Consider the following 27,438-nt stretch of genomic DNA (forward strand, 5'->3'; position numbering starts at 1 on the left):
CCTGAATTTAAAGTATTAGCAAAAACATCGTTCTTGAGGAAGTCACTATGAATTGTCAGGCATGTTTCCACTTGGTGCGGTTTTGTTTTAAGTTATTTGATGCCTGTGAAAATGCTGAGGAATTGTTTCATCTCTCCTAATGGTTACTAGGAACCCCCGGGAAAACCAGATCATTTTTCTGTAATGTCACATTGACAAGGCAGAGCATGTTCGTGCTATTTCAGAGCTCCTATAAATTTCACAGCAGCACATTAACACGCATACCCGTTTGCCTCCTTCAATAAGAATGCAACAACCAAAACGCCTCTTTCCGACCACAGCTTCCATTTTCTGCTACTAGGGAGGGAGGCAGCGTTGTTAGTGCTGAGGGCCAGTGTCACCAGGTGGAGCTGTTACCAGCATTCCGCATTTCCGAGCAAACACGCTTCGAAAATACACCTTTTTCTTTCTTTCTTTCTTTCTTTTTTATATGCTTGCTGTGGAAGAAACTTCGGATTTCTATCTTTTTTAAGCAGAGCGGCTCCCTGGGCACCCTGAGGACGGCGGCTGCCTTGGGAAGGCTGCCTCCTGGGGAACGAAGTGGCCGCGAAGTGGCCTTCACTGACCAAAGCCTGAGCCCCCTGAAGCAGTGTCCTGTGCCGCTCAGTGCGGTGACGAGGGGAGAGGCTGCGGGGAGCTTCCTCCCGTGCGAGGCGAGGGGCGGTCACTCGTCACAGCCACCCGGGCGACACCCCTGCTCTGCAGTCAGAGCTGCCGGCGCCGTACTGCCAGCATCCATCACTACCGTGCAGCCCTGCACATAACACCACCCCCTCGGGCTGTGACCTCACGAGGGTATATCATGTTGCCAAGCAACTGCCACGTTCTGCAGCGCCATGACGTCACCGGCCGGCGCATACCGAGCGTCAGGGGAGACCCCGCTGCTTCGCAAAACCATTATTGGTCGGCCACTTATCCAATCAGCTAGCCGGGCACCTTCCCGCTGCCACGCGCGCCTGCTTTCAAACCCCGGCAGAGGCGGGCCTGTAGCGCAGCCCAAAGCCAATGAGGTGGAGGGAGCTTGGCTCGCCCGCCTCTTTCTGCGCAAGGCGAAGCGATGTTTCGGCCGTCGATTGGCACTGGTGGCTGTCAGTCAGGGCGGCGGGCGCAAGGTTCTGTTGTCAGGCGGAAGAGCGGCGGTCGCGCCTTTGTTGTGCCCGGAGGAAACGGGTAACTGTGGCGGCCGGCGACTCGGGTGAGTCTCGGTGGTCAGACCCCGATCTCTTCTTCTTCTGTCCTGCCTACGCCGGGCTAACTTGGCCAAGGAGGCCCCGGCGGGAGGTGTTTCCTTGGCCGTGCCGTGGATAACAGTGGTAGTCGTCCCCGTGTGCTGGCCGCTCCGCGCCGTCAGCCCGAGAGACTAACAAGCTCGCCCCAGCACCTTGGTCTGCTCATTTGTGACCCACCCTTAAGCTTTTTCCGGGCCCTGAGCCGGTAGAACGGAGTTCTCTGCTCCCGTCCATCCACCTCGGCTCGTAGGGGTGGGAAGGGCTTCAAGGGAAGCGGAGAGGGTGGGCGCTGAGGGTCACGGGGCTTTTACAACTGATGCGGATTCGGGGGTAAGATGGCTGAGCTGCTCCAACATCACAGGCGGCCACAGTGTGGAAGCTCGTATTTTAAGGGTTGTACAGAGACGGGTACTTGCATTGTTAGGACTCCTGCTACCTGTATTATAGTGTTTCCCTGAACAGGAGTGGGCGAGCAGGTCCTTTAAACAGTGTGAAGTGACACATGTCTTTTAACCTGGGAAGAATGCTCTTGTAAAGCGTATTTTACACTGAGTTAAGACTGTGTGCCCAAAGAATGTGCCATTTTATACAATCTCAATTGATCAGCTGTAGTTCATCACTGCCTGTCAGGAGTCCTCAGGAAGTAACTCACAACCAAATGTGGCACTCACTGCTCAATGCAGACAAGTCCTTGAGTCTCTTCATTCAGCAGTTAAATCTGGAACTGACGCCATACTGTTCTTAACTCCACTTGTCTTAATTTTTCCTATTTTTCCTATTAGAGCTATTCAAATGCACAAGAAGTACAAAATACAATTATTCTATAGAAAGAAATGAAGTAGGGTTATAAAAGTGTACATACCTATCAACATGTAAAACAGTATATGCACAACATAGAGCATTACAACTTGAAGAAAACAGTGTTTGGGCATAATTTGGCTTAAGTAACTTAATAATGTCAACGTGTGAAAAGCCTATATTTTTGGAAGTAGAGAAACAAAAGCTCAAATTAATGATATTGGTAAGGTGCAATGTGTGCTTTAAAAATATGTATTGTTGTATGTGTTTGTCCACTTAATTCAGGATGTGAGGGATGGTACCTTTTGAGTCCTCACACTCATGTGTGATGTTTTCCTGCCTCATGATAGGTTTCACTAAATACTGAGAAACATTAGGAAACAATGTCACTTGACTTTGACAGTGGAGCTCTACAAACTCAACATGAAGATGAAGACTATGACCAAGAGGATTATGCAAGAGAACAAGAGGTGAAAAAAACTAAATTATGTAATTTGAAGGCTTTGTGCATGTGGCTTTTTCTCTTACCTCTTCTGCTTTTAAAAAAGGTCCATTTTGTCTGTCTCTGGACTGAACTTTTATGTGTTCTTCTGAAAAGCATGTAATTCTTCTGTTCTAGTTGCAAAAACTGTTGACAGACCTTCCCCATGATATGCTGGAGGACAGTGGAGACCAGCTCTCTAGCTATTCGGACTGCAGCATTCATGAGACTGAGGAGCAGTAAGGAAATTTTTTATTATTTATGTTGAACTCTTGAGAATCAAGCAAAATCTCAGCTGGTGAAGTGTCTGAAAGCAGCCCAAGTAAAGGGGGAGCTGTAGTGCAGCTTACAATACGGTTTGTGTTCCATGAGAAACTGGATGCCATTTAATTTAACAAAGAGATGGTTTGGTTTGTTTTGTTCTGTTTTTTCCCCTGAAGTTCTAAGTATACAGCTCAGCTGCTTGTCTTTCTACAGATCACATGACCCTGGGAATCATGATGGAAGGTGGAATGATCATCCATTGATAAGTGGTCCTCAAAATGTAAGCTTGTACGAGCAGTGGTGTAGTCAGAAGGAACTGCTTGTTCACAATAACATGTTAAATATTACTTAAATTCATTAGTTTTCATGTAGGTGACAGCTTTGCTATTCATTTGAAAGTATTTCTAACTTGAGGGCTGGTATCCCCAGAAAGCGTGGGGTGGAGCCTCAGTTTTGACAGGCCAATTCTAAACTTCTTACCCATCTGTTCCTAGGATTATGAACAAGGACAAAATCTGTACCCTGAACAATTTTTGTGTGACCAGCAAAATGATCATGTTGAAAACCATGGAAAGAATTGGAATGGTCTACATAAAGATGAAGAGAAGAAACATTTGTATGATGTTAAAGATTACTGTGGTCAGAATGGTCAGGCGGATCCTGATGATGTCTATCTTGGTAGAGATGGGTTTAATACACCAAGTTGTTACCAACAGAACAACCTCTATCATCTTCCTGAAAACTTCAGGCCATATACAAATGGCCATAAACCAGAATTTAACAGTCAGCAAAGTAAAATAATAAATTTTCCAGATACTCCAAAGGAACATCTTAAGGTATTTGAGAAACTGATGTATTTTCCTGTCTCTTTTAGAAAACTGTCACAGGTCTTTAATTATCTGTAATACTGTTACTCCATGTTTTCAGTCTCTTGCTATCAGTTTAAACTGTGAAAGCATTAAACAACTGGATTTTCATATGTGCATGTTATGATTTTATTTTTTCTCTTGTTGGCTGGGTAGAATTCCATGAGGTAGAATGAGTGAATGTGATTCACTTTGTTTGCTCTGTTAAAAATGAAACTTCACCATTACCCTGTAATGCAAATTTCTGTCATACTTAAACAACATGCTAAATTTGAGCCTGAGAAAGAGTAGCTGCTAGACCTCTTAAAGCCAACCTGTGAAATGAAATATATTTTAATTGAGCCAAGCTACAGTTGTAGTTTTAATTTATTTCCTCTTATGTATATACTGTCACAACAGCAGTTTGTTACATCTGATGTTGTCAGTGGCCAATCACCTGAATCTTACAAAGTGACTTATAAACCGTACCAAAATGGCATGCATCAACAAATTCCTGTAGTCCAAGAAGGACCCAGAAGAAAGGAGATGTTTGAAGATTTGCAACATGAATTCTTGGGCAATGATGAAAGTAAGTGTTTACTGTTTAGACTTGAAAGAAACTTGTATGAAAAGTCCACTGGAAATCAGCAGCAGAAAACCTATTAGTTTCAGCAGATTTTTGTTTAGAGGACATCTAAAAGCTTTGTGATGTATAATGATCTTTCATTTTGCTTTTAAGCTTACGTTGGGATAGCTCCAGTTTTGGTGAGGATTTTTTTTATTTTGGTGGTCTCTTTTTTTTAATCTAGAAATCATCCCTTTGATTAAAAAGGGTTTGAATTTCAGGCTATTTAAAAATGCAGTTGTGGTTGGTGAAACTGAACTAAATTACTTCTGATGGCTTGATTTAAAGTCTTGCTGGTAGTTTGTCTTGTTTATAGTATTGGAAAATAATGGCTTGCTGTACCTTAGGAAACATCTTTTGCTTGGTGCCACATTAGGCTTTTTCTGTTAGGTACACTTTGAATGACAGACTAACATGCCTGATACACATTTTCATATGATGCCTAGTTGCCACAAGTCTCTGTGTGAATTCTCAGCATGTAAACTTTTATCTGGCATTGCTGTTAGGTTTGTGTTTTGTTAGTAGTACCTACAATTCTTCAGCTGCTGCTGCCAGAGCAACCCAGGTGATGTGAATCAAACATGGATTAAAACATGATGCAATTTTGTGAAGCAGCAGTGAATTTGGCACTGCATGAAAGAAGTGTTTTGGGGACAGAAATTACTTATGACAATGACTTTCTTGGTTATTTACTGTGCTAACTTGTCTGTATACTGTCTGAAATTTGGCAGATTCTTCAGAAAATATGCAGATTCTTCAGCTTCAAGTTCTAAATAAAGCAAGAGAAAGACAACTGGAAGAACTTAATGAAAAGCTAGAAAAGAGTGCACAGCAGATTAGGTATTTGGATCATCAGCTTTCAATGGTCAGAGGTAAAATGTTTTCAACTAATTCTTAAATTTTATTCATATATAGCACCTTTTGTATTTTATTCTGAAACTTCTATGTGTCTCTGCAGGAATTGATCATATTTATAAACTTGATTTGGGATTATGTGGACCTAACCCTCTTTCCCCAACACTGTTCTAGAAGAAATTCTGTGGCTTGGTGCCTGACTGCAGAACTGTCTTTAACTTTTATTGGGTTCTCAAGACCACCATTGCATTCCAGAGTTTACATGTGCCAGGCATTAAAAACGTACAGAAATGTGAGAAGTTTGTCAAAATAGTGTGTTTGGAGTAGGGGAAAAAACCCAACAAAACTAAACCTTATTAGAAGTGTGTATCTTTGACTTTTTTCTTTTTGAACTCTCTGGTTAAACAAGCCACTTCCTGAACTGTATATAGGGAGAAGCTCTTCCAAAAAAGACTGGGACTTGTCTTGCTCTCCCTTTCTTATGGGAACAGACAAAAAAGAGTAATGAGTTTAAAGAAATAAACATATAATTATTAGAATGTGAAAGGAGGGAGAAAACATCAGCTGTAAACCATTTTACCATTTTGCTGTGTCTTGGCTTTTCCTTCTGGGGAATTATTTTGTTTTCCCTGTAAATGGTGTAAGGGGTAATGCTAGTTCCTATTGCTGACAGAATGGGGCTTGTTTCCACTAGGGTTCTGAAGGCACAATATATCAGAGTGCTTTGAGCTACCAGGGAGAAAGTGGTTACTGAATAGAGACTGACTGTTTTTGTTCTGTTATCTGTGTGTTGCCCGCAATGTGAGACCAAAGACTTATTCTACAGATCAGTTATGTAGAACAGGGATAGTGAACAGTCACGTTCTGTGAAGTCATTGGGTGACTGGCCCTGTTTCTCACACAATTGTTATGTCTCTCAAGATGAGAAGGATGGCTTGGCTGTTAGTCTTCATGAGTCTCAAAAACTCTACCAGAATGGAAAGGAACGGGAAGCGCATCTTGAAGGTCAAATAAAGGCCCTTGAAACTCAAATTCAGACTCTTACTACCAATGAGGAACAGGTAAACATATTAAGTATATGGTTTTTTAATAAATTAAATTATAAATATTTTTTTAAACAGCTTATTATGGAAGATCCCTGCAGTTGTTTGTGATGCATTTGCATTAAATAGAAGTGCTGTTCTCTTGAAACGCTGTCCGTGATCATTGCAGAAGCTGAATATATGATGAATGAATAGGATGCATTGGTGCAAAGCAGTATTAAAATCCAGGCATTATACGAGGAACTCTTGCACAGATAAACCTTAACTGATGTACAGAATATTGGAGCTAAAGTAAAATATAGGTAACTGTGTTACTCTAATACTGTTCCTACAGATGCGGAAGCAATCCAAAGTTGCAGAGGTGGCCATGGAAAGCATGCAGAAACAGCTGTTGGAACTCCAGCGATCAGATGCCCTTCAGCGAGCCAGAGAACAACATGAGACCATTATTTCTGCACTCAAGCAGAAGTATGAAAAGCAAGTATTATCATTAGAGCAGAATCTTGATGCTACAAAGTCTGCACTCTGTGAGCAGGTGAGATGATAATTTAGGATGCTGTGTTCTATACTGAAGAGGCTGTAGAGCTCTCCATGTTTCCTAAATGGCTGCTCTTGACATATAATTTTAATAACTGCTTCTGGAATGTGCTAAGCAAATGGAAAGGAAATTCTGCATAAGTCTCAGGGTTGTAAAGCCTGTGTGTCATGTTTCTATAAACACATCCAGGCAGTTGTGAGCTCCAGTTGTGTTTGTACATAGTGGATGCAGAGAGGCGAGACTTCATTGTCTTAGCTTCTCTCCTGATCTTGCATTCTATGCACAATCCCTTTTTGCAAGATTACTAGCAAATAAATCTGGGAAAGAAAATAAAAAGAAATTGTGATATATTTTTGCAAGAAAAACTGTTTACTAAACAGTTTATTCCTAAGCTTTAGTTTCAGAATGATCAAGGATAATTAACCACTGAACAGTGACTTTATTTTTGAAGTAGATTTAAAAGGAGAGGAGAAGCCGCCTGCTTTAAGATGGCATTTGGTATGAATTGCATCACATGGTTACAGAGCTTATTAAAATTATCTTACCTGACATGTCATAAGAGTCCATTACACTGTTAGAAATACTGAAGCAATGTAGTTTAGGCAGGCCATAATAAATTCTCCTCTTATTTCACATAAAAAACCAGCTAGAATTCAGGAAATTTAATTCTCTATAATTCTTGTCTCAACAAATACCTGGTTTGCACCTTTGAAAGGGTAGCTATCACTCACTTGTAATCAAGAATGCATTTAAACCCCACCAAAACCAACAACAACAAAAAGCCTCGCATGTTTTCATGGTACTGTGACACAGATTTCCTGGGTTTGGGGCAAAAACCCATGAAGTCTAAAACCATGAAGATGAGGTACTGTGCCTCTCAGCTCTGTGAAAGTAACTGCAAGTAGTGCCACATGAAGGTGTGCTTTGTAGATCATGTGAAAAAAATCTACAGTTCCTCCTTCACAGAGCATTGGAACTTGCTAGCTTGGCTGAAGCTCAGTCAAAATAAACCAAGTTAAGCTCAGGTTTACTATAAATAACGTGAAGCCTTGATTTTTCTGCAGTAAACTACTTAATGTGATTAATTACAGAGGACAATGTGATTATTCACATCCATGTATGTGTTTAAGTGAGTGTGCTTACGGTCCCCTAGTGAAAACTGATACCGTAAGACATCACTTGTCAGCCAAGGACAGTGTTTGATCTGTGACTGATTTAGCTGGCCTCTACCCCTTGATTCTTTTTCTTCTGTGTCTTTTATATATGTATATATATATGTGATTATTGTTTTTCTATATCCAGACCTGTCCTGGATAGCTAGATGCTTTTTAACATTAATAAAAATAATCTTTATTCCTAGAAAGAGCTTTGCAAAAATCTAGGAGAGCATGTTAAGCAACTTGAAAAAACACTGGAAGAAACCAAATGTGAAAAAACTGAAATAATAAATAGACTGACAAGAAGCCTAGAAGAAAGCCAAAAGCAATGTGCAAATTTACTGCAAACAGGTCAGCCTTGTACTCATACGTTATCTTTCCTTCCAGAAAGGGCTCCAATTTTTTTGAAGTATGAAAGTGCACTTTTGTGCTCCTATTGAAGTGGAATAATCAACATTTAGCTAACTGTAGTAGACTGTTTCCATTGCAGTGGATTAGTCAGGCTGAAATGAAGTCTGGACTGAAGTGTAAAAAGCAAGAAACATAAAATAAAACCCAAACCACTATTCCTTCTCCCCCTCAAAAAAAAACACCACCCACCAAAACACCCCCCTGCCCCCCCAAGAAAACCAAACAACAACAAAACCCAACAAAAACACAACCAAACACACACTAAAGCCCTGTGCAACAGTGATGAAAATATGTTTATATGCACTTAGTGCTGCCTGCATGTAATTTTAGTTTTGGACAAAATAACAGCCCTTAAGAACAAGCTACTTATTTTTGTGTTAAGCATTATGACTTGAGTTGTCATTCTAAATTCAAATCTCAATGAGAAACTAATTGGCTTTGTGGCTGGAGGCTGGTTCCTGGAAACTTTTATTAGTAGGACTAGCATGTGATTTGTATATTTAACTTGTGCCTACCCTTACACATTCAAGCCTTTCACCAGTAATGTGTATTGTAGCCATTAGTGAGCACAAGAAAATGGAAACACAGTTAATGCATCTTACCAGAACCAACATCTCTGTTTTTAAGAGTGATGCTATTTTCAGATTGCAGTCTTTCTTGCACATTCATGACTTTCTCTCTCTCTCTCTCTCCCCCTTTCCTGCAACAGGCTCAATGCAAGAGATGAATCAGTTACGGTTTCAATTGCAACAAGCTCAGTCTGCACACATGATAAGCAGTAACATGAACAAGGCTTTGCAGGTAGTTAACTTTTAAAAATATTTTATTGTTTTGCTTTTAAGGAGATGTGCATTATAGCTAAGAGAATTGATGGCTGAAACTTTTTATGCTGGGGAAACAAGGACGTCTCATTTCAGTAAAGAAACTTTGCCTCTCAGTGTTGCATGTTGGGAGCTATTTTTTTATTACATGTGCCTGATGAGTTCTAATTAAAAAATAGTATTGGCACAGCTCTGATGTCATACATTTATCAAACCTGCTTGTGGAAGAAGAATGTAAATTCTATGTGCTAGGAATCTCGTAATGGAAGCCAGAGCATTAGTCAGAGATACTACATTCAGAAATTTACCTTTTGCCCGTGAAGGGAGTATCAGAGTGTTCCCTGTAAAATAGGAGTGGAGGTTTGTGTTTGCAACTCAGTTTGTATTTTTAACTTAAACCTATTGTCCTGGAAATTATGAAACTTAGTAAGTACTAGAGTAATAGGCTGTTTATTCAGTTAGGTGCTTTTCTGTTGTTTATTTCACCATATGAGGGTAGCAGGAAAGGAGTAAGAACCAAAGAAATAATACTTCCTATATGAACTGTAGTAAGAGTAATACAATGTACTGATCAACCGAAAATACTCCCTAATTTCTGATTTTGACATATGCTTTGTTAGGGGTATCAAAAATGACAGTGTAAATAAAGCTAATTCTACTTGATTTGTGTAAATACAGCAATATTTAGAAGAAATAGGTCTGTGGCTTTGTTTTCTTTGGAAGAATTATCATGGGCCTAGTGTGTTCGCTAAGAGTTTTTTCTTCTCAATATGATGGTTTTAAAATATTTTTTGTGTGTGTTTTCCTTCAAGGAAGAATTAGCAGAACTGAAGGAAGAAATAGCTTCATATGAATCTGCTGCAAAACTTGGAGTATTTTTGAATGATGCAAGTGAAGAGCTGCACATGAACCTAAGTGATTCCTATGTAGATTTAGGAATTAAAAAAGTCACTGGGAAGAAACCAATGCTCTGCAGGTATTGAGAGATTCTTCTTGAAAGAAAAATTTAAAATGCTGAAGAACTTATACCAGTGATGTGTAAAAGGTGGCCTTACAGATCAATATAGTTTTTTGGTAGATACTTGGAATACTGCATGTATTGTCAGGGAATATGTGAAACAGAAAACTGAACTAATACTATTAATTGGATGCCTAATTACTGCTTAAATCTTCTGGTTTTATAGGGACTGTATTGCTGTTCCTTGGGTTGTAAGGATTATATACATAGATACCTTTTTCCCTCTCTCCCCCCTCAAAATTTCCACAGACAGTTTTTTAAAACAACCAACTGAGTTGTCTCAAAATACCTTGTGTCATGCAAGAATGAATCTTTTGGGCAAACAGCAGAATGAATTAGCTTCCTCTGCATTGATTGCAACTTGTTGAAAAAGCATATGGCTTCTGTATTCATTCTGTTTACTGTGACCTCTCAAACATCCATATTTCTGGTAGCATTAGTTGCTCTTCTCTTTGCTACTACTGCCTTTCAGCTAAATGGTTTTTATTTTTTAAATACTGAACTGGTTGTTTTCCCTAATAGTGCAATACAGAACAGAGGCATGGATAAAGAGATGTCTAAAGATGAAATTATTGCAGAATTAAAAGCTGAGCTGGAACGTTTACTGAGCAGTAATAAAATGAAGAGAAACCAGATTACTCGACTGCAAACTGATCTTAAGGACTGTCAGAAGACATTAGAGGAATACAAACAGTTGTTGAAAGCAGAAAAAGCATCAAAAGAGTCAGAGGTTTGTTCTTTTTACACTTCTGTAAAGGTGAAGATGCACTGGATTTTAGTGAACTGAACCAATATTTAAACTTGTGAAAACAGCCTAAAGAATTTACTTGCAGCAGAGTATTTGTAACAACTAAATAAATCTGTCATTGAGCTTAAGGAAAGTATCATCATTTAGATGATACCTTGCTGCTTTTTCACCAAAGATACAAAACAAACTGAATAGCACAACTTGGGCAGTGTGAGGTCTGATATGGTGGCTTACTTGCTTGGTCAAACTTAAAAGCCACTCACCTTTCTTCATAACTAAGCTTCAGTGGAGAAAGTAGGTTTTCTTTTACCAAAAAGACCTTGTTATTTCTCTGAGAAAGGTGATAGGATCACCAGGTTATACAAATGGAACATTAAACAGATTGCCTTCAGAGGGCCTTCGCTGTGTGCTCTGCTTAACAAAGAAACTCTTTGATCGTCTCTCTCTCTTCGGCCTATTATTAACTTCCCTTTATAAACTCATCAGACTTGTTAACATCTGCTCTTGTAATCTGTACATTGTGACCTGGATGTGGGATAGAAATATAATACGCTTGAGAATTGTGCTCTCTGTTGGATGAGAATAGTCACTCAGTTTGCAAACAGTGTGTGTTTCTTGAAACCTTCATAGTGCTCCAAGTTTCAGGAATTCATCTAGAGTAAGAGAGATACTGCTCTATCTTACACTCCAGTGATTTCCTTTTAATTTTTTTCTCTCAAGTAAAAAAAATTTAACAGATTTTACTTTTTTAAGTAACATTTTCTAAATGTCATCTTAATTTGATTTGTTTTCAGCCTGTCACAAATCTGAACGATCAGTCAGTGGCCACTTCTGATAATCTTAGGGAAGAAGTTCTGAGACTTAAAACTGCTAATGAAAATTTGCTGCAAGAAGTTGAGGTGAGACACAGATGCTGCTTATACCCACCAAAATAAAACCCCACCAACCAAAAAACACCCACGACCCCCCACCCCATGATAAAACCTGAAATTAGAAAAGTTTCCATACAACCCAGTTGACTCTTGTTCACCCAGAGCCATACTTCAACTATTGAAGAACTGAAAGCAAATGAGGAAAAACTGAAAAGCTTAAATCAAGATCTCTGTTGTCAGATGAGAAAGATGGTTCAGGATTTTGATCAGGATAAACAAGAAGCAATTTACAGGTAAGTCTAAGTCTATTTAGTTCCATTTGTGAGCTTTTAGCCTGCATCTGTGATCTTGTAGCAGTTATCTGGTACAAGGACAGTCAGCATTAGAAAGCTAATTTCTTTCTTAAGAAAAAGTTGAATTACGTTTAAGAGTTTAAAAATTGTAGATAGCTTTTTCTCTTTTTCTTTCTGGAAACTGTAGGTGTGAAAGAACTTATCAGCAACATCATGAGGATACAAAAGCACATTTTGAGAAAGACCTGCTGGAGAGGTGTGCTGCAGAAAAGCAGCAGCTTGTTCAAACCTATGAAGAGACCGTTTCACAGTTGAAGTAAGACCATTTCTTCCACTTCCAGTGGAAGTTTCACATTTCATGTCTGGCCCTCAGTGCTAGTTACACTTTCTTTAAAACAGACTTGTGTAAAGACTAATAATAACTAATCTAACCTGTGAAGGGCTAATATAGAGGAGCTGAACAGAGAGATGACTGCAGTGAAAGAATGTTACATCGGAGTCTGTGGGGAGAAGGACACCTTGGAAGCTACTTTAAGGCAGAAATTTGACCAAGAGCAGCGGCTGAAGGAAGAGAAGGTACTAATGGAAATACCTATCAACCATGTAATTTCAGACTGTTTTTAAGATGCACTGTCTGTAAGTGTATTGCACTTTGTAATTGTTTTGGCTGTTGAGAACTGCTTAGGCAGCAGTGTGAGGTTTAACGTTTGTGAGACATTTCCCCCCACAAAAAAATAATAATGCAGGTTTTCTTTTGCCTAAGTAAAACTGATGTACCTTAATAATGAATTGGTACTGCTGTATTGAGTAAAACTTTGCTTTTCTGAAGATGTCATTGTGAAATGACTAAAGTTGGTCAGTTGCCTTGCTAAGCAAGTACAGTAAACAGGTGTGTGGTAGTTTTAGGCTATGTCTTTACAAGGTGCAATTCAAAGTATAGTAGAAATAAAGATGCTTGATTGGGAAAAAAACTTTCTTTAGAGCAATAGCCTAATGTAACCTTTGATGTCATGCCATAAAACATCTCCTTTAGAGATTGGAATCTCTTGTTCAGGTGTCTAGAGTCTGTGCAATGATCTTACTCTTAAGAATTACTCATGTCTCACATGCATTTTCATCACTTTGTACCAGAGCAGTTCACTGTGCCTTGGAGAAAAAGGAAATTTAAATGTGGGTTTTGTTTGGTTGTGTTTTTTTTACCCTAGCTGAAGAAACAGCTACTAGAAGAAAAAGAATGTTCTCTTAACCTTTTGAGGACTGAGCTTGAAGAGAAACACAGCAGTTCTATGATGGCTACCAAGAGGCAGTGGCTGGAAGAGAAAGAACAGCAAATTGCAAAGGAAATTGCATTAGCCAAAGTTCACTGGGAGAAGGAAGAAAAAGAGGTGTGGTGTTTGGACTAGAGGGTTAAAGTTTTCTTTCAATTTTTTTCCCCATTGCTTATTTTCAGAAGGAGAACTTGTGTGTATATAGACTTATGCACTGTTGCTGCCATTTGAAGCGGCTTTTGAGGATCTGTTGTTTTAGGAGCTTCTGAAGAAGTCATTAGGTATTGCATGCACCTCAGGTTTTGGGGAGAGACCCACCCCCAAACAAGACCTTGTAGAGTAACATGCAGAAGGTTGTGAATGTCACAGCTGGTAATAGGCTGGATTTTTCCACCCTGATTATGCTTTCTATTGTTCCATTCAGCTATCAAACACCAGTCACTTGAGTATCCTGCCCCATAGAAGAAAGCTGTGATGAGTTCCCAAACTCTCTCCTCTCAGAGCATGGTTTTGATTTTTCTCCTGTTAGGGAATATTACTGATGTAAAGACAATTTTGTTTATGAAATAGCAGTAAAATTCAAATTACTTGGACACTGGGAAGATTTTCTTAAAAAAATATTTTTTTCCTTAGAATAAAGAACAAGTCATTGCAAAAATAGAAAAAGAATGGCAAAGTAGGCTGGAAGAAGTGCGAAGAACTGTAGTTAAGTGTAATGACTGCAGCAGCCAAACTGATCCAGTCACAGTTGTGGATGAAGCCTCAAATAAAGAGTTAGAAGGGATTGCTGAAGACCAAAGGCTGCAGACCCAGAAGTCTCTGAAAGGAAATATGGCCTCTGAAGAGGCCTTAAAAGAATTTAAAATAGAACTGGAAAATAAATACCATAGAAATCTTGCCAGACAGGTAATAAATAATTGTTCTGTCTGCCTGGTGCCTGTGACACTGCCACTTGTGACTAAGTCACCTAAAAACTCGTCCACTTACTGTCTCTTAAGCTCCGTAGTTGATACGGGGTATATTAGAAATACACATTTTGGGGGGGGGGAAAGTTCTGAAGAAGCTGGGGTTTAGTTTTGGTTTGTGTTTTTTTGTTGTTTGTGTGAGTTTTTTATCTTATTTTCTTTTTAGCTCTTAGTTTTTTCACACAGTTGAACAGATTTTGTAGGAGTTTTGAGCAGAACTGAGCAACACTGACTTAGATTTTATACCATCTTGTTAAGAAATAAATTTAGTAGTCCTTGTTTTGCTTTTATTTTTGCATTAGGAAAATGTATCAGATGCTGCTGGGTCTGATTCCTTGAGTTTCTGTGAACATAAGCAATTCAAAACAAAGACAATTCTTTCAGTGCTGTATGAAAGTAACAATACAAATGTAGTCAGTGGTGGTAGCTGAAGTAGGTTTTTTAATCTGCTTGTAGGTAGACGCAGCTTTAACCCAAGCCCGTGCCAAGTGGCTGCAAGAATTAACAGATCTCAAAGAGTACAAAATAAATCTAAAGGCAGAACAAGAAAAATGGGAAAAAGAACACAAAGAGACTGCAGCAAAGCAGGTAGCCCAAAATACTTATGTGTGCAGTGATAAACACTTCAGTCTTCCACGTCCACGTATTACTGAGGAATAAATGTAGACATGGGTGGGGAATTGTTCAAGAAAGATGTTTCTAATGTGCACTGGTTCTGAACCAATTTTTTTGCCTATATAGGATAATATTTTTCATTAAATGATTTGAAAATATTTTCTAATAGAATGATAATGACCCAGGGTTATATTTTATGTATAGATAAATGTATATATATTTGTAATGTCTGTGTTCTATATTCACCAGCTAGCTCTAATTCTCTCAGCTGCTGAAGAGAAGTGGAAGAAGGAGTATGAGAATGCAGAGAAATCTGGACCAAAAGTGAAAGAACTTGAAGAAAAGGTAATTTCTCTTAAGAAGGAGTTGGAGCTAAAGAAAGAAGAAATTCCTGTAGCCATTAAAGCAGAACTAGCAAGAGCCCGTGCTCAGTGGAACAAAGAAAAGCAAGAAGAAATCCTGCAGATACAAGAGCAAAATGAAAGAGACTACCGGTTGTTCTTGGATGATCATCGAAACAGAATTAAAGAGGTACTTGAAACAGCAAGGGAGGATCTTGCAAAGCAGAGGAATGAGCTCTCCCTTCAGAAAGAGGCAGAAATAAAGATGTTACTAGACCAAAAGCAGCAAGAGTGGGAGGCACACGAAACAAAGAGACTGCAGGATGAAATTAATCAGTATGAGGAGAAGATTTTGGTTGAGCTTGAGTACTTGTTGAGTGAAATCCACGAAGAACTAGTCAAGTGCACACATAATAAGCAGTCTTGGAAGGATAAGTGCTTTGACACTCATGTTCAATTAAACAGTCAATGCAAGGACAAACTGAAGGCTTGCTTACAAAAGGCTTATAGGACCACGGTGTACACAATTCTGGAAAAGAGTGAGCGAGAATGGAAAGAGGTAATATTTCTGTAAGCTGTAATTGCCAACCAAGAAAGGGATTTGAGAAGTTAGATTCATAACAGTTTTATCCCATTATAAAATATCTATGTAATCCTGAAAATAGGAAAATCCAGCATTTGAGTTCGTTGATAACAGTCCTTAAAAACCATAAAAGAGGGCTAAGTCTACCATTAGCAAGTGGAAAGAGAAAAGATGGGTGTAGCTTTGACATCTGCAGTCTTTAACAAAGAGAGTCACTTTTAATGCTAATCTTAAGATTGGGAACCTGTTGAATGTCCCTTGTGACCTGTTACATGGATTCTGTCACTGAGGTTTGTTTTGGTTTGGGGGGTTTTTGTTGGTGGGGGTTTTTTTGATTTTTGGGGGGTTTGTGCAGTTTTTAATATCTTTGTTTTTTTTAAAGCAATTTGTAATGCTGATCAGATAACAGTTGTAGAACATGCTACTTTTTCTCCCCTTCCTTCCTTGCTTATGACACAAAGAAAGATGACAACAGTAAATACTTTTAGCAAATTATTTGTAGTAGAAATGAATAACTGATAAATGGATCTTTATCTTAGGATTAACAGTCTTGCTTAACTTTATTGTGGCTCCAGGAAATACATTTCAATGTGCCTGTCCAAATGAGGAAAGACATTTTACTCTCTTGTAGAGGAGCTTGGCGCTAAGAAAAATTCTGTCCAGAAGTGTCTGTTTCTGTTGTTTTGGCAGATGCCTCTTTTTGCAGTGTTTATGCTTATAGTAAGCTTTTGATTACAGAGAGCAACCCACCGGAAATGCCATTGCCACCCAGCATTTAGTAGTTGGGGAATTATCCAAGAATAGGACAATGGAAGAAACTGGTTTGTTTTTCAAGACACGATGGGTGGAAATGAAAAGGAGTATGAAGTGATTTCTCATGACAGTATTATTTATTTAGTGATAATATGTTGTTGTTCAGAAAGTGTACCTTTAAAATGTTCTTGCTATGTGTTTCACGATGGTAAGGAGAACTGGGAGTTTCTTTGCCTGATGTATCTTCTCTAATAGAAATGGATGTCTCTTGGTAAACTGTTTTTAATATGCCTTTGAACTTCAAAACATAGGTTGGCTCGAACCACCTCATCCAGTCTAGTTTCATAATTTCTTAGTAATGTCCTCAGAAGGAGTTACATTTTGCAAGGTCATTTTCCTGTCCTTCTACTTTCTGTACTTATTCAGGAACTCTAAATGGTTCCAACTCCTGTATATGCTTTAAATCCCCCCCACATGTTAGAGTCAGTTATTTAAAGACAGCGTATAGTTCTGCAATGTTAAGGGCTACTTATGTTTCCAAAATAACACTCAAAGACAGTTAGGTGTTGGTGTTGCAGTGCATTACACTAAGTAAAACTTCTCCATGCTAGACTACGCATTTACCTTATGATCTAAGCTGCAATGTGTACAGTTCTATAGCAAATTCATAGCACCTACATTACAATTACTAAAGCCATTTGGTGGCCAGGGTAGCTTGTTTTCACGAGCAACATATTACTTACCCACTTTAAGATAGTGAGGCACACTTTGGGGCTTGGTTTGGGTTTGGTTTGTTGGGTTGTTTGGTTTGGTTTGTTTTTTTAAATTTTTTTTGTTTTCAGGAAGTTATTTTTCAATTGCAGAAATATGAAGAGCTAGTGAGTAGTGTAAATAAAGAATCATGCTCTTGCCTGCAATGTGATGAAGGACAAACTAGGACTGTGGCAAGACCTCCTGTGTACAATGCTGAGCACCAAGCAGAAGCACGAAGGAGGCTGAGGAGACAGCCACCCTTGCAGGAGACTGGAACAGAGAAAGGTACTTGGTTTGTTTTTCATCTGGCCAATTCTGTATCATCAAATTAAGGTTGTTAGTAACAGTCTTTAATAGCTGATGTCCTATTGATGACAGCAATTTGAAGTTAGTTAACTCATACATATTTGGGTTCCAGAGAAAGATGCACTTTTTTTGTCTGAGGTTGTTTAATATTGCATTAGGTTTTACTGTGATGAAATCACAAAGTGAGCAACAAATGGTACTAGTCTCCAGCTTACTGATATATTACTAAGCTTTGAGGCTTGATTTTATTAAATGCTAGTAGTTTCAGCTGCTTAAAGCCATTCTTCAGAATAGCTGCTGAATTTGTTTCAGGTGGGGGTTGTGGACATAAATGTTTTGGAGGATGTGGTTATCAATACTAATGCTTGTGGTGTGATTGCAATAAGCAAGGTATAGTCTAAACTATGTTTTCTAAATGAGTAATACCAAATCAGCTCTTTCAGAAAAGGAATTCTTCATAAAAGAAATTATACTTACATTATATGTGTAAAAGAATTATACTTGACCTGGAGTGGCAGTTTTTTGTGATTCTTTTGATCAATATTGTAGTTGAAAAAAGGTGAATCCCTCAGTAGTGTTTCTTTGTTTTGTTTTTTTTTTCCCCTTTCCTTTCCTCTGTCCTCCCTCCTGCCCTCAATATAGGCTTTAGCTTTGTAGCTCTTCCCAGAGCTGTCACATGTAGTACGGCAAAACTGGAGACAGCGTAGCTGAGGACAAACTTCATGGGAGGCACAGAAATCTCTTTGGGGCTTTCTGTTTAGTTTGAGTTCTTATGCAACCAAAAAACATAAAGCAGGAAAACACAAGGGACTTTCTGGCTTTATGCCTGTAGCATGGCTTGAATTCCTTCAACACCAAAACAACAAACCATCTATGAAAACAATACAAGCAGTGCAGTTCTTCTGTCTCTAGAGCTCCCTGTCCTGGCTATAGAGAGCAGCCCGGGCTCTCTTGGAAGTAGCCCAGTCTTTGTGAGTTTCCTAACTAGACTCAGCTGCATGTGAGGCTTCTCAGCTGGGAGAGTCTCCTTCAGCTGACTCTGAAAGACCCTACTTGGCTGATGTGGGGTTGTTTTCTTTGTTTTGTGGGTTTGTTGAGGTTTTGGTGTTTAGACTTTTTTTGTTCATTTGTTGTTGGTTTTCTTGTGGTGTGGTGCGGGTTTTTTTCACGAAAAAACACTCAACCTATGAGTCTCATCACTGAAGACCCAAATCTTCACTGATGGGAGTGGATTGAGACTGTGAGGGCTCAATGACTTGGATGCAGCAGCATGTATCATGACAGGGTTCCAGCCTCTTGTGATTACTTTAATTAGACTAATGTGTTGTATGCTTTCCAGCAACAGAAAGACTGAAGTAGAACACTGGAAATAGTAAGGTTGGACTTGAGTATTTTTTTTTTTGGTCCCATGATTGATTGTATAACTTCTAGCAATTATTGTTGCAGATCAAAAATGTACAAAAAGGAACCTTGGGTCTCAGGAATATTTTTCATGTGAACACTGTTGCCAAGAGCTTGAAACAAGAGAGTAGGTGTTCCAAACTAGAAACAAACATCTACAGCTTGCTAGGAGGGAGCATGAAGTCAGATCAAATCTGAGGTTAGGATTGTTTATCACCTAAAGACATTTTTGGCTCTGCTTTGTTGGCTGCATAAGGCTCTTTTATCTGTTGTATTATTTTCTTTATTCTGTCATATAAGATTTAGTTTTCAGCGGGTAGAATGGAGTGTGTGTGCATACTTAAACCAAACCGCCCCATCCGACAAAAAAACCCAGAAACTGACCACCCGTACGCCTCACATCCCCACCCTCTTTGTTTTAAACAGTACTTATCAATATTTTTTGTGGTTGGAAAAGACCTTTAAGGTCATTGAGTTCAACCATTATCTAACTCTACCAAGTCAAGTGCTAAACCACGTCCCTTAGCACCACATCTGTGCATTGTTTAAACACCTTCCTGGGGAGCCTGTTTCAGTGTTTGATAACCCCTTCAGTGAAGAACTTCCTTCTAACATCCAATCTAAACCTCCCCTGGTGCAACTTGAAGCCGTTTCTTCTTGTGCTGTCACTTGGTACTAGGGAGAACAGACCAACTCTGACCCTGCTACAACCTCCTTTCATGCAGTTGTAGAGAGCAAGGAGGTCTCTCCTCAGCCCCCTTTTTTCTCTAGACTAAACAACCTGAACAGTACTCAACTGAATGGTGGCCTCACCAGTGCTGAGTACAGGGGGACAATCACTTCCCTGGTCCTGCTGGTCACAGTATTCCTGATACAAGCCAGGACATTGCTGCCTTCTTGGCTGCCTGAGCACACTGCTGGCTCATTTCAGTTTGCTGTTGATCAGCACCCCTAGGTCTTTCACTGCTGGGCAGCTTTTCTATCCATGCTGCTCCAAACCTGTCCTTGCTGCTTTAGTACTTTTTCATGTGTATCAGGAAAAGATTAGAGGAAAACTCAACACGTGTTAAAGTATGTGTATACGTGGATCCTGTTGCTGATGAGAGTTGTGCAGATAATGGACACATGCATATACACAAACATCTGAGAGTCAGGGAGTTCTTTAACTCTCTGCTTTGTGTCTCTACTGCTACTGCATACATCTCCCCCTATAGTGGGAGTATGAAGAGCAGAGTGGCCCCAAATGTTGCTTAGTGGCTCTCTGCACCAGTAGTAGTAAGCCATTGACCAGATTTCTTGTACTTTCCTGCAGTTAATAATAGCTTGAAGCTATAGTTCTGCTTACTTTCTTTTATTTGTAAACCTTAAAGAGGTCTTAAGTAGGCTTTATTTAGTCTCTTTGCCTTTTTAAGTCAAGAACTCCTTTCTTTGTTGTGTCACTTTGAAAGAGAAATACAATGTGTGTGTGAAAAAAGGTCTCTAGTTCTTAAATCTTTCTTTCCTATGTGACAACTGTCTCTTCCAGTGATGGATATGAAATACCTACTCTGGTTTTGGAAGTTACCAAAAGAAAGGCTTCTGTCTGTAGTATGGAAATGAGGCTTTTCTGAAGCAATTTCTGATGGAAAAAGATTATATCAAGTAACGTGCTTGAGATTCTTCTCATTAATTGTGTTATCCAGTACTCTTTCTCCCACCGTTGCTTGTGAGATAATGTTGCTTTGTTGTGATTGCCTTGTCTTTGCTGTCCAGCATCTTATTTTTGGTGTTTTCAGTATCTGTATCACTTTCTGTGGGCAAACTGATGGTGCCCTCTGGTAAAACCTCCCTTAGACTTGACTATCAGTTTAGTCAGTTGCAGTATTATCTGACTTGGCATGTGCATTTATTATAGTGCTCTTACGTTGTCTGTCATCTTTTCATCTTTTCATCTGTCATCCTTTCAGGATAATAGACTCTATCCTTTATTATTTCATGTAACTTGGTAGAAGTCTGTGTCCATAGTAAATCAGGGCTTAATGAGGATGAAAAATCTTTGGCATATCGAACCCCCTTGCTGTACCTGTAAGTTTGCTGCTGCTGGGTCTCCCATTCCAGGCTTCTCCTGCAGAGGAAGTCATACTGATTCATCTGTCTATGATAGCAACAAGAATTCTTTCTGTCTAAGTTTAGTTCTGAGAGATTTGTTGGAGGAATGGCTGTTTAGCTTCATTCCTGTGCTCAAGAACTTTTTCTTTCCTACTTGAGCATGATATGCCATATGGAGCAGAGTTCCCATTCAGTTGGTATCTGAGGAGCTCTATCCTGTTATTCAGCTGTATTCAAGTCAGCAGAGGCCTTTGTTTTGAGGAGTTGAACAAAGAGAATGATGTTTTCTCTGAAAGAAAACATGTTGGTTATTTGAATAAGAGGATCATTCTCCCTGCAGTGTGGTAATCAGTTGAAGCTGTACATAACAGTGTTCAGGGCTTCTTTGCAAATTTTTTTGGTTTAGGCTCTCTTTAGAGTATGACAGGAATTGAACTTGCTGTGAAGGTTCTGGCTTAGGAGAGGTCTCAGGCTGCATCCTGAGGGCAAATAGAATTGTTTGAGCTTGTCTCAGGGAAAGGTCACTGGCCACTGTAAGGAGGTTTGGCAAATGGTCAGCTTGAAGTAAGCAGATACGAGGTAGTAGGTTGTACCGAGTGGCTAAATAGTCTTACTTGCCAAAGACACTGTTTTTTTTCTGTTGTGTGGGTTTTTAATGAAAAGTCTTGGTTGCCTGCTGTAATAAATTTTATGTTCATACATGCCTGGTATCTCTGAAGTTTCACCTCCAGCACAGTGTTAGTAATGATACAGAAAGCCTTTAAGGTTATTTTAATTACTGTATGAGATAGCTTTTGTATTCAAGTTTCATTGAAGTGTATTGTGATTGATTCCTATGTGCTTGTTACTGCAACAACTTTGTTTACTGATGATGCTTTGACATTGAGCTCTTAGCAGTTTATGTAATAACTTCTGTCCAACTCAAATTGAGAGAAGCATAGTAAATGATGGTTCATCCTTGGCTTTTGGGTTTGTTTTAACAGAAAATCAGAAGGTTCTAGAAACTTTAATTGTAGACAACTCTGAGATGAAGACTAAACTGAAAGACCTGGGAACACCACCAAGGTATTTAAAAGATCTAACCAAGCTCTTTTTTTGTAAGATACAAGCTGCTTTTCTTTTGGAGTGTGACTTATGTGCATTTCAGGTCACTGTCAAAGGGAGGTATCTCAAAACCTTGTATGTCCTGTGATGCTGTGAAAGGCCTGGAAGAAATGCGTGCTCAGTACATTAAAGCTGTGAACAAGATTAAGTGTAAGTAGTAAATTTTTTTCTGAAAAGTTAGGAGAGTAAAATAATTTACTTTGTCACCTTCTCCTCCTCCAGCCAACTTGCACAGGAATCTTAACAGCTGAAGCACGTGGGAAGTAATTTTTTCCTTCATACTAGAGTGAATGTGAGAAATGGTATTGTCACCATAGTCTTGGACAACATTAATTGTGGTGGATGAAGCCTTGTTAAGCCAGCCTTGCTTTGTTGCACTGTATTATGTCTTCAGAAGTGGTAAAGCGTGTTTGGGGAACTGATGTTTCATCTCCTGCATATATAACAATCCACATACCTTAGGACTTTTCCTAAGGGACAGTCTGTTCTTTTGTGGTGTATCCTGCCTTCTGGTTTAATCTGCAACCTTCTGGCTGAGGAGCGAGGCTTAAGTGTAGTGCCAGGTCTTATTTGAGCACAGCAGGCCCACAAATACCAGCTGCACTACCATTGCAGAATTCCTACACCAGCATTTTACCAGCCAACTTTCCTCCCAGGTCCCTATGCCTAGTGTTTTCTGTTGCTGCTGAAGAAATGGACAGCTGAATTCCTGTCTGATCCTTCACACCAACCTGCTCTGGTTGTCAGTGTCACTTATACAGTAGGTAACACTTGGCAGAAGGATTTGGGCAGAATGTTGGCAGGCAAATCCAGGCCCTGACTGACTTGCTCCAGGTTTGCTAGACAATCCCAATTTGTTGTATTGGCTTTCTTTGACCCCTAGGGGAAAAGTGGTACTAATGAAGTATATTTGTAGGCGACATGCTTTGTTATATCCGTGAAAGTAAGGAGCGAGCTGCTGAAATGATTAAAGTGGAGGTTTTAAGAGAGCGCCAAGAAACGGCACGGAAAATGCGCAAATACTATTTGACGTGTCTTCAACAACTGCTTACTGATAATGGGAAGCAAGAAGGGTAAGTTCAAGTATGTTTGGAAATGATTGCTGGGTTTGTAAGAGTGTGTGTAGACACTGTTCTGATGTTTGTCCACTTTGGAGCAAAAGGTGCCTGACATGGGGTCACTGCTGAGCAGCCTGGCGTACTGTCTTTGCAGTATTCTTTGGGGACTTCTGTTGCCTGGCATGTTTATAACCATGGCAATTTTATAAGTGTTTTGTTTCTTCAGACAAGGGTTCTAGGGTAAAGGTCTGACCTTGGCCCATGTCTGGGCAGGAATAGCTCTGTTTCTTCTGTCAAGTGCCATTGGAAACATTGATGGAATGAGTCATAAACCCCCAAACTTTCCAGTGGAAGCTGTGAGAACCTTGGGGAGTATGTAAAAGTTACCCAAGAGCTGTAATGTTACCTTGAAGTAAAAATGTGGAGTTGAAGAGGAATTGCCCCTGAACTGTGTGGGGGTGAGAGGGGTGTGGTGTTGGTGTTGTTTTGTTCATGTTCTGCAACTCTTGGCAGAGCTGAAAAGAAAATAATGAATGCTGCCAGTAAGCTTGCTACAATGGCTAAAGGACTTGAAACCCCTCTTCAACACATTCCCCAAAACAAATCTGCTCGCTCAGGTACGTTGGATTCTGTAGTTGTGTTCTCTTCTTGACCATATTGATTTAATACAGCAGTACTACTAATGCATGTAGTTATGAAATTGGAGATGGAAAGTGAGCCACTATTTGTTTCTAAGCTTGCTAATGGCAATGTAAATATGAGCTGCTTCTTTTGACAATGCGTACAGTTCTGCATTAAAACAAACAAGCAAACAGAAGAACCTAGGGTGTTTTCTAGCATTAACATTTCCTTCAATTAATCTATTTCCTTTCCTCTTCCCTTAGCTCTGCTCTTAAATTCTGATCTACTGCCTGGAGCTGAGTACTCAAAAAGAGATCGCATGCCTCAGACTAGGTCAAACCACGTGGAAAGCAAATCATGTGGTGAAAGCATTGCCAAAAAAGCCAATGAAAAAGGTGTAGCACGTGACTTGAGACAGCAGTTTGATGCAGTGCAGGATGAAACTCAACACACACTTCATGAAAAAGTTACTTCAAACATTCAGAACAGGAATAATTCTAAGAATCTGGGTGGTGCTTCAGGAGATGCTCTGCCAGAGTTTTATCCAAATGAAAGTGGAAGAGGAGAAAAACACACCCCCACCGTCGGTGCAGACAAAGGACTCCTGTATACTGCTAGCAGTATGGCACTTCAGAATGCTCCTCTGGCTGCTTTTCAAACAGCATTAGACAATACGCATGCACCCAGCTGTACAACCGGCTGTGCCATCTCTGGGACAACTCATCTGCTTAAGACCAAGAGTGCAAGAATGATCTTGAAAGAGGATATGTGTATCCAGTCATGTGGGAAACAGAAAACTACATCTAAAACAACTCAGGAATCTGATTTTCAAAAAACTCCAGGAAGAGATGATGGAAGCTGCAGTGAATGGAACACTGTGAATGGAAGCCACCATCTGGATCATAGTGACATGCCCCTTTTACATTCTGAACAGAAAGGCGGTGGTGATGTGCAAGTACAGGCTGCACGCCGTGAAGAGTTTCTTCACGTCAGGTTCTTTTCCCCTGCAGATGAAAACGTTGGTTCTTGGAGAGGTACTTCCAATGGCACAAATTTCAGCACAAAAAGCATCACTAAAGTTTGTAGTAGAGGCCACCTGACAAACCCAGAGCATGCTTCATTCCTCAACTCTGACAGATCAGATCTTGCTGTCGCACAACTGCATGTATCACCAGATTCAAATGTAGGAAAATGCTGCAACAAATGCTTGGAAAAGAAGTGATGTGGAATCCACTGTCTCTTCAGCAGGTAGTGGTTTTGGAAGCCCACTTTCTAACTTGAACCAATACCAGCAATTCCTTATTTGAAGGAAAAAAAAAGACATCACTTGATTTTTAAGTAGAAGTTTAAGGATTGGGGAAAACCTGTTCTACTGTGTCCATCTCATGGTCAGTGTGACACAATTTGAATGTGATGTGAATTCCATAAATGCTACTTGAAATATTCTTGCAAAGTTTTAACACTTTCATGACTGTTTATATTGTATTATATACAAATTTATTAAATAGAATATATTTTTATATTAAATTTAGCTTGGAGTGCAGTGTTTACCACAAATTATAGTAGCTTTGGTTTAGATAACCTCTTTAAATGGTTATGAACATTCTTTTCAGAGGTCAATGAGAGATGTTTTAAGAGTTGTTTGACGTGTTTTAATTGGCTTTTCCATTTTAAAGGGCCCCTTGTAAGCCTCTATGTTTATCCCCATAATAAAAGCAGAAATAGTTGCAGGTTTTTTATTAAATTATTAAAACAAATCATGTATGAAGTATTCTTCCCTTTTGTACAGCAAAAACTTGATGGGCAGAAGAAAGGTATATATTAGAATATCCACTTTTTGCAGATGTTCCTTAAACAGTATGGGTTACCAATATAATCTGAAGACCTGGTGTTCCTCCATGTGGTGGTCAGCCCTGGTTGGGGGCCAAATGGCCACCAAAACCACTCCATCGACCTCCGTTCTTAGATGGACAGCAGAGAGGGAAAATGTAACCCAAGGCCTGTGAGTCAAGATGGAAGTCATTTAACAGGATAAAAAGCAAAAGCCAAGGCTGTGCATGGAAGTAAAAGCAAACAAAGATATTATTTTCTATTTCCCATCTGAAGATGATGCTGAGTCACTCCCAGGAAGCAGGGCTCCAATACATGTAGTGGTTGCTTCGGAGGACAGATGTCATCAATGAATGTCCCCAGACTTCCTTCTTTTCCTTAGTTCTTATAGCTGAGCTGATGTAGCATGGAATACCTCTTTGGTCAGTTTGGGCCAGCTGGCCCAGCTGTGTCCCCTCCCTCAGCCTACTGTTGGTAGAGGGGCTATGTTGCAAAGGCACAGCCTTGGTGCTTGGCTCCCCAGTATCCAGAACACTGGTGTGTTATCAATACCCAGCTACACCACTGCAAAACACAGCACCACAAAAGATGGTCTGGGGAGAATTAGCTCCAGCTCAGCCAAACCAAATATACTCCTGTTGCTTAGAAAGCTTCTATTTTAAAGGCTTGCTCGTATATTGAAGAGAATTATGAAATGTATCCTTTTCTTATTTCCTAGATTATTTTTTTTTGCTTTCCTTGGGATGGTGTTTTATTTCTAGTGATCCTATGAGGTTTTGCTTGCTATAAGGAGAAAAAAGACTGAGTATTCTCTAAGATGGTATATGTACCTTTCATGTTTAACAACGTTTAACTGTTGTAAGGATACTCCTTTGGTCTTTCAGAGTGGTGGCAGCACAGTATGGTCTGAGAATCTTATGAGTTTTATGAAGAAAACAGTACAAGCAGAGATCTTCTGGGGAAAAAAAATGCATTTTAACTTCCTTTACACAAACGTCCTGCCTGTTTATATTTCAGGCCAACTGGCAAGGCAGAATACATTACAGCTCTAGCTATGCAGCACTGGTTTGTGACTTAAGGCTCTTGGGCGATCTAATAAGAGACTTCTGAATTTCTTGGTGGCCTTTAATGTTGGCTGTAAATCCAACCCCACTTCCTCTTTAGTGAAGGTGGGGGTTTGTCATCATCAGTGGGAGCAAACTGAGGGCATGAGACAGCTTGTGCCTAAACAAACACGGGTAGTGGTTAAGTTCAAGGGCCAAATTCCGACCTCTTAGCTGAGGAAATAGCTGTGGCCTTGTCTGCAGGGGAAAGTTTTTACTAGTTCTGTAAGCCCCATGCCGAGGGCTGTGGTTTTTCTTGCTGGTGGTTGGGTTTTCATTTTTTGTTTTTTTTTTTCAATGAGTGGCTTTTTTTGGTGAGCTCAAACATTTTCCCAAATTGCACAAAGCAGAAGCACAATTCTTCCTTTGTGAGAGATGCTTGTACAAGTGTTTAAACCAATACAGCAGATGATTTCATTCCTTGGGCTAGTCCAGAAACCTTCCCCAGATGCAGAAAGCTTGTAACTCTAAACAAGCAGCTGTTCTGTAGGACATCCCTGACCATTCAGACAGAGCAGCTGAAGGCCCATCATCCCTTTTGTATGGACCAAACATACTTTTCCAAGTAATTCTTCATCCAAGCTAGGTTATATGTGATGTACGTAACACGAA

The 27,438-nt window shown here is 39.7% G+C and overlaps 1 protein-coding gene across 1 annotated transcript; it reads left to right on the forward strand.

Annotated features, from left to right (window-relative positions):
- Window positions 1–1,135: 1,135 nt before the first annotated feature.
- On the forward strand, window positions 1,136–25,333 carry CEP152 (centrosomal protein 152). Its single transcript, XM_054168764.1, is given in 28 exon segments — window positions 1,136–1,234; window positions 2,417–2,536; window positions 2,686–2,786; window positions 3,025–3,091; window positions 3,306–3,647; window positions 4,080–4,245; window positions 5,013–5,153; window positions 6,058–6,197; window positions 6,514–6,714; window positions 8,078–8,225; window positions 8,995–9,086; window positions 9,919–10,082; window positions 10,647–10,854; window positions 11,667–11,771; window positions 11,907–12,037; window positions 12,225–12,353; window positions 12,478–12,613; window positions 13,243–13,422; window positions 13,939–14,211; window positions 14,727–14,858; window positions 15,135–15,785; window positions 17,426–17,600; window positions 19,068–19,220; window positions 22,088–22,175; window positions 22,258–22,364; window positions 23,131–23,287; window positions 23,786–23,889; window positions 24,157–25,333. Coding segments are annotated over 27 exon segments (5,337 nt in total). The 5' UTR covers window positions 1,136–1,234; window positions 2,417–2,449; the 3' UTR covers window positions 25,116–25,333.
- The last annotated feature ends 2,105 nt before the right edge of the window (window positions 25,334–27,438 follow it).

Source organism: Dryobates pubescens, chromosome 17, assembly GCF_014839835.1.
Source record: "Dryobates pubescens isolate bDryPub1 chromosome 17, bDryPub1.pri, whole genome shotgun sequence".
NCBI lineage: Eukaryota > Metazoa > Chordata > Aves > Piciformes > Picidae > Dryobates > Dryobates pubescens.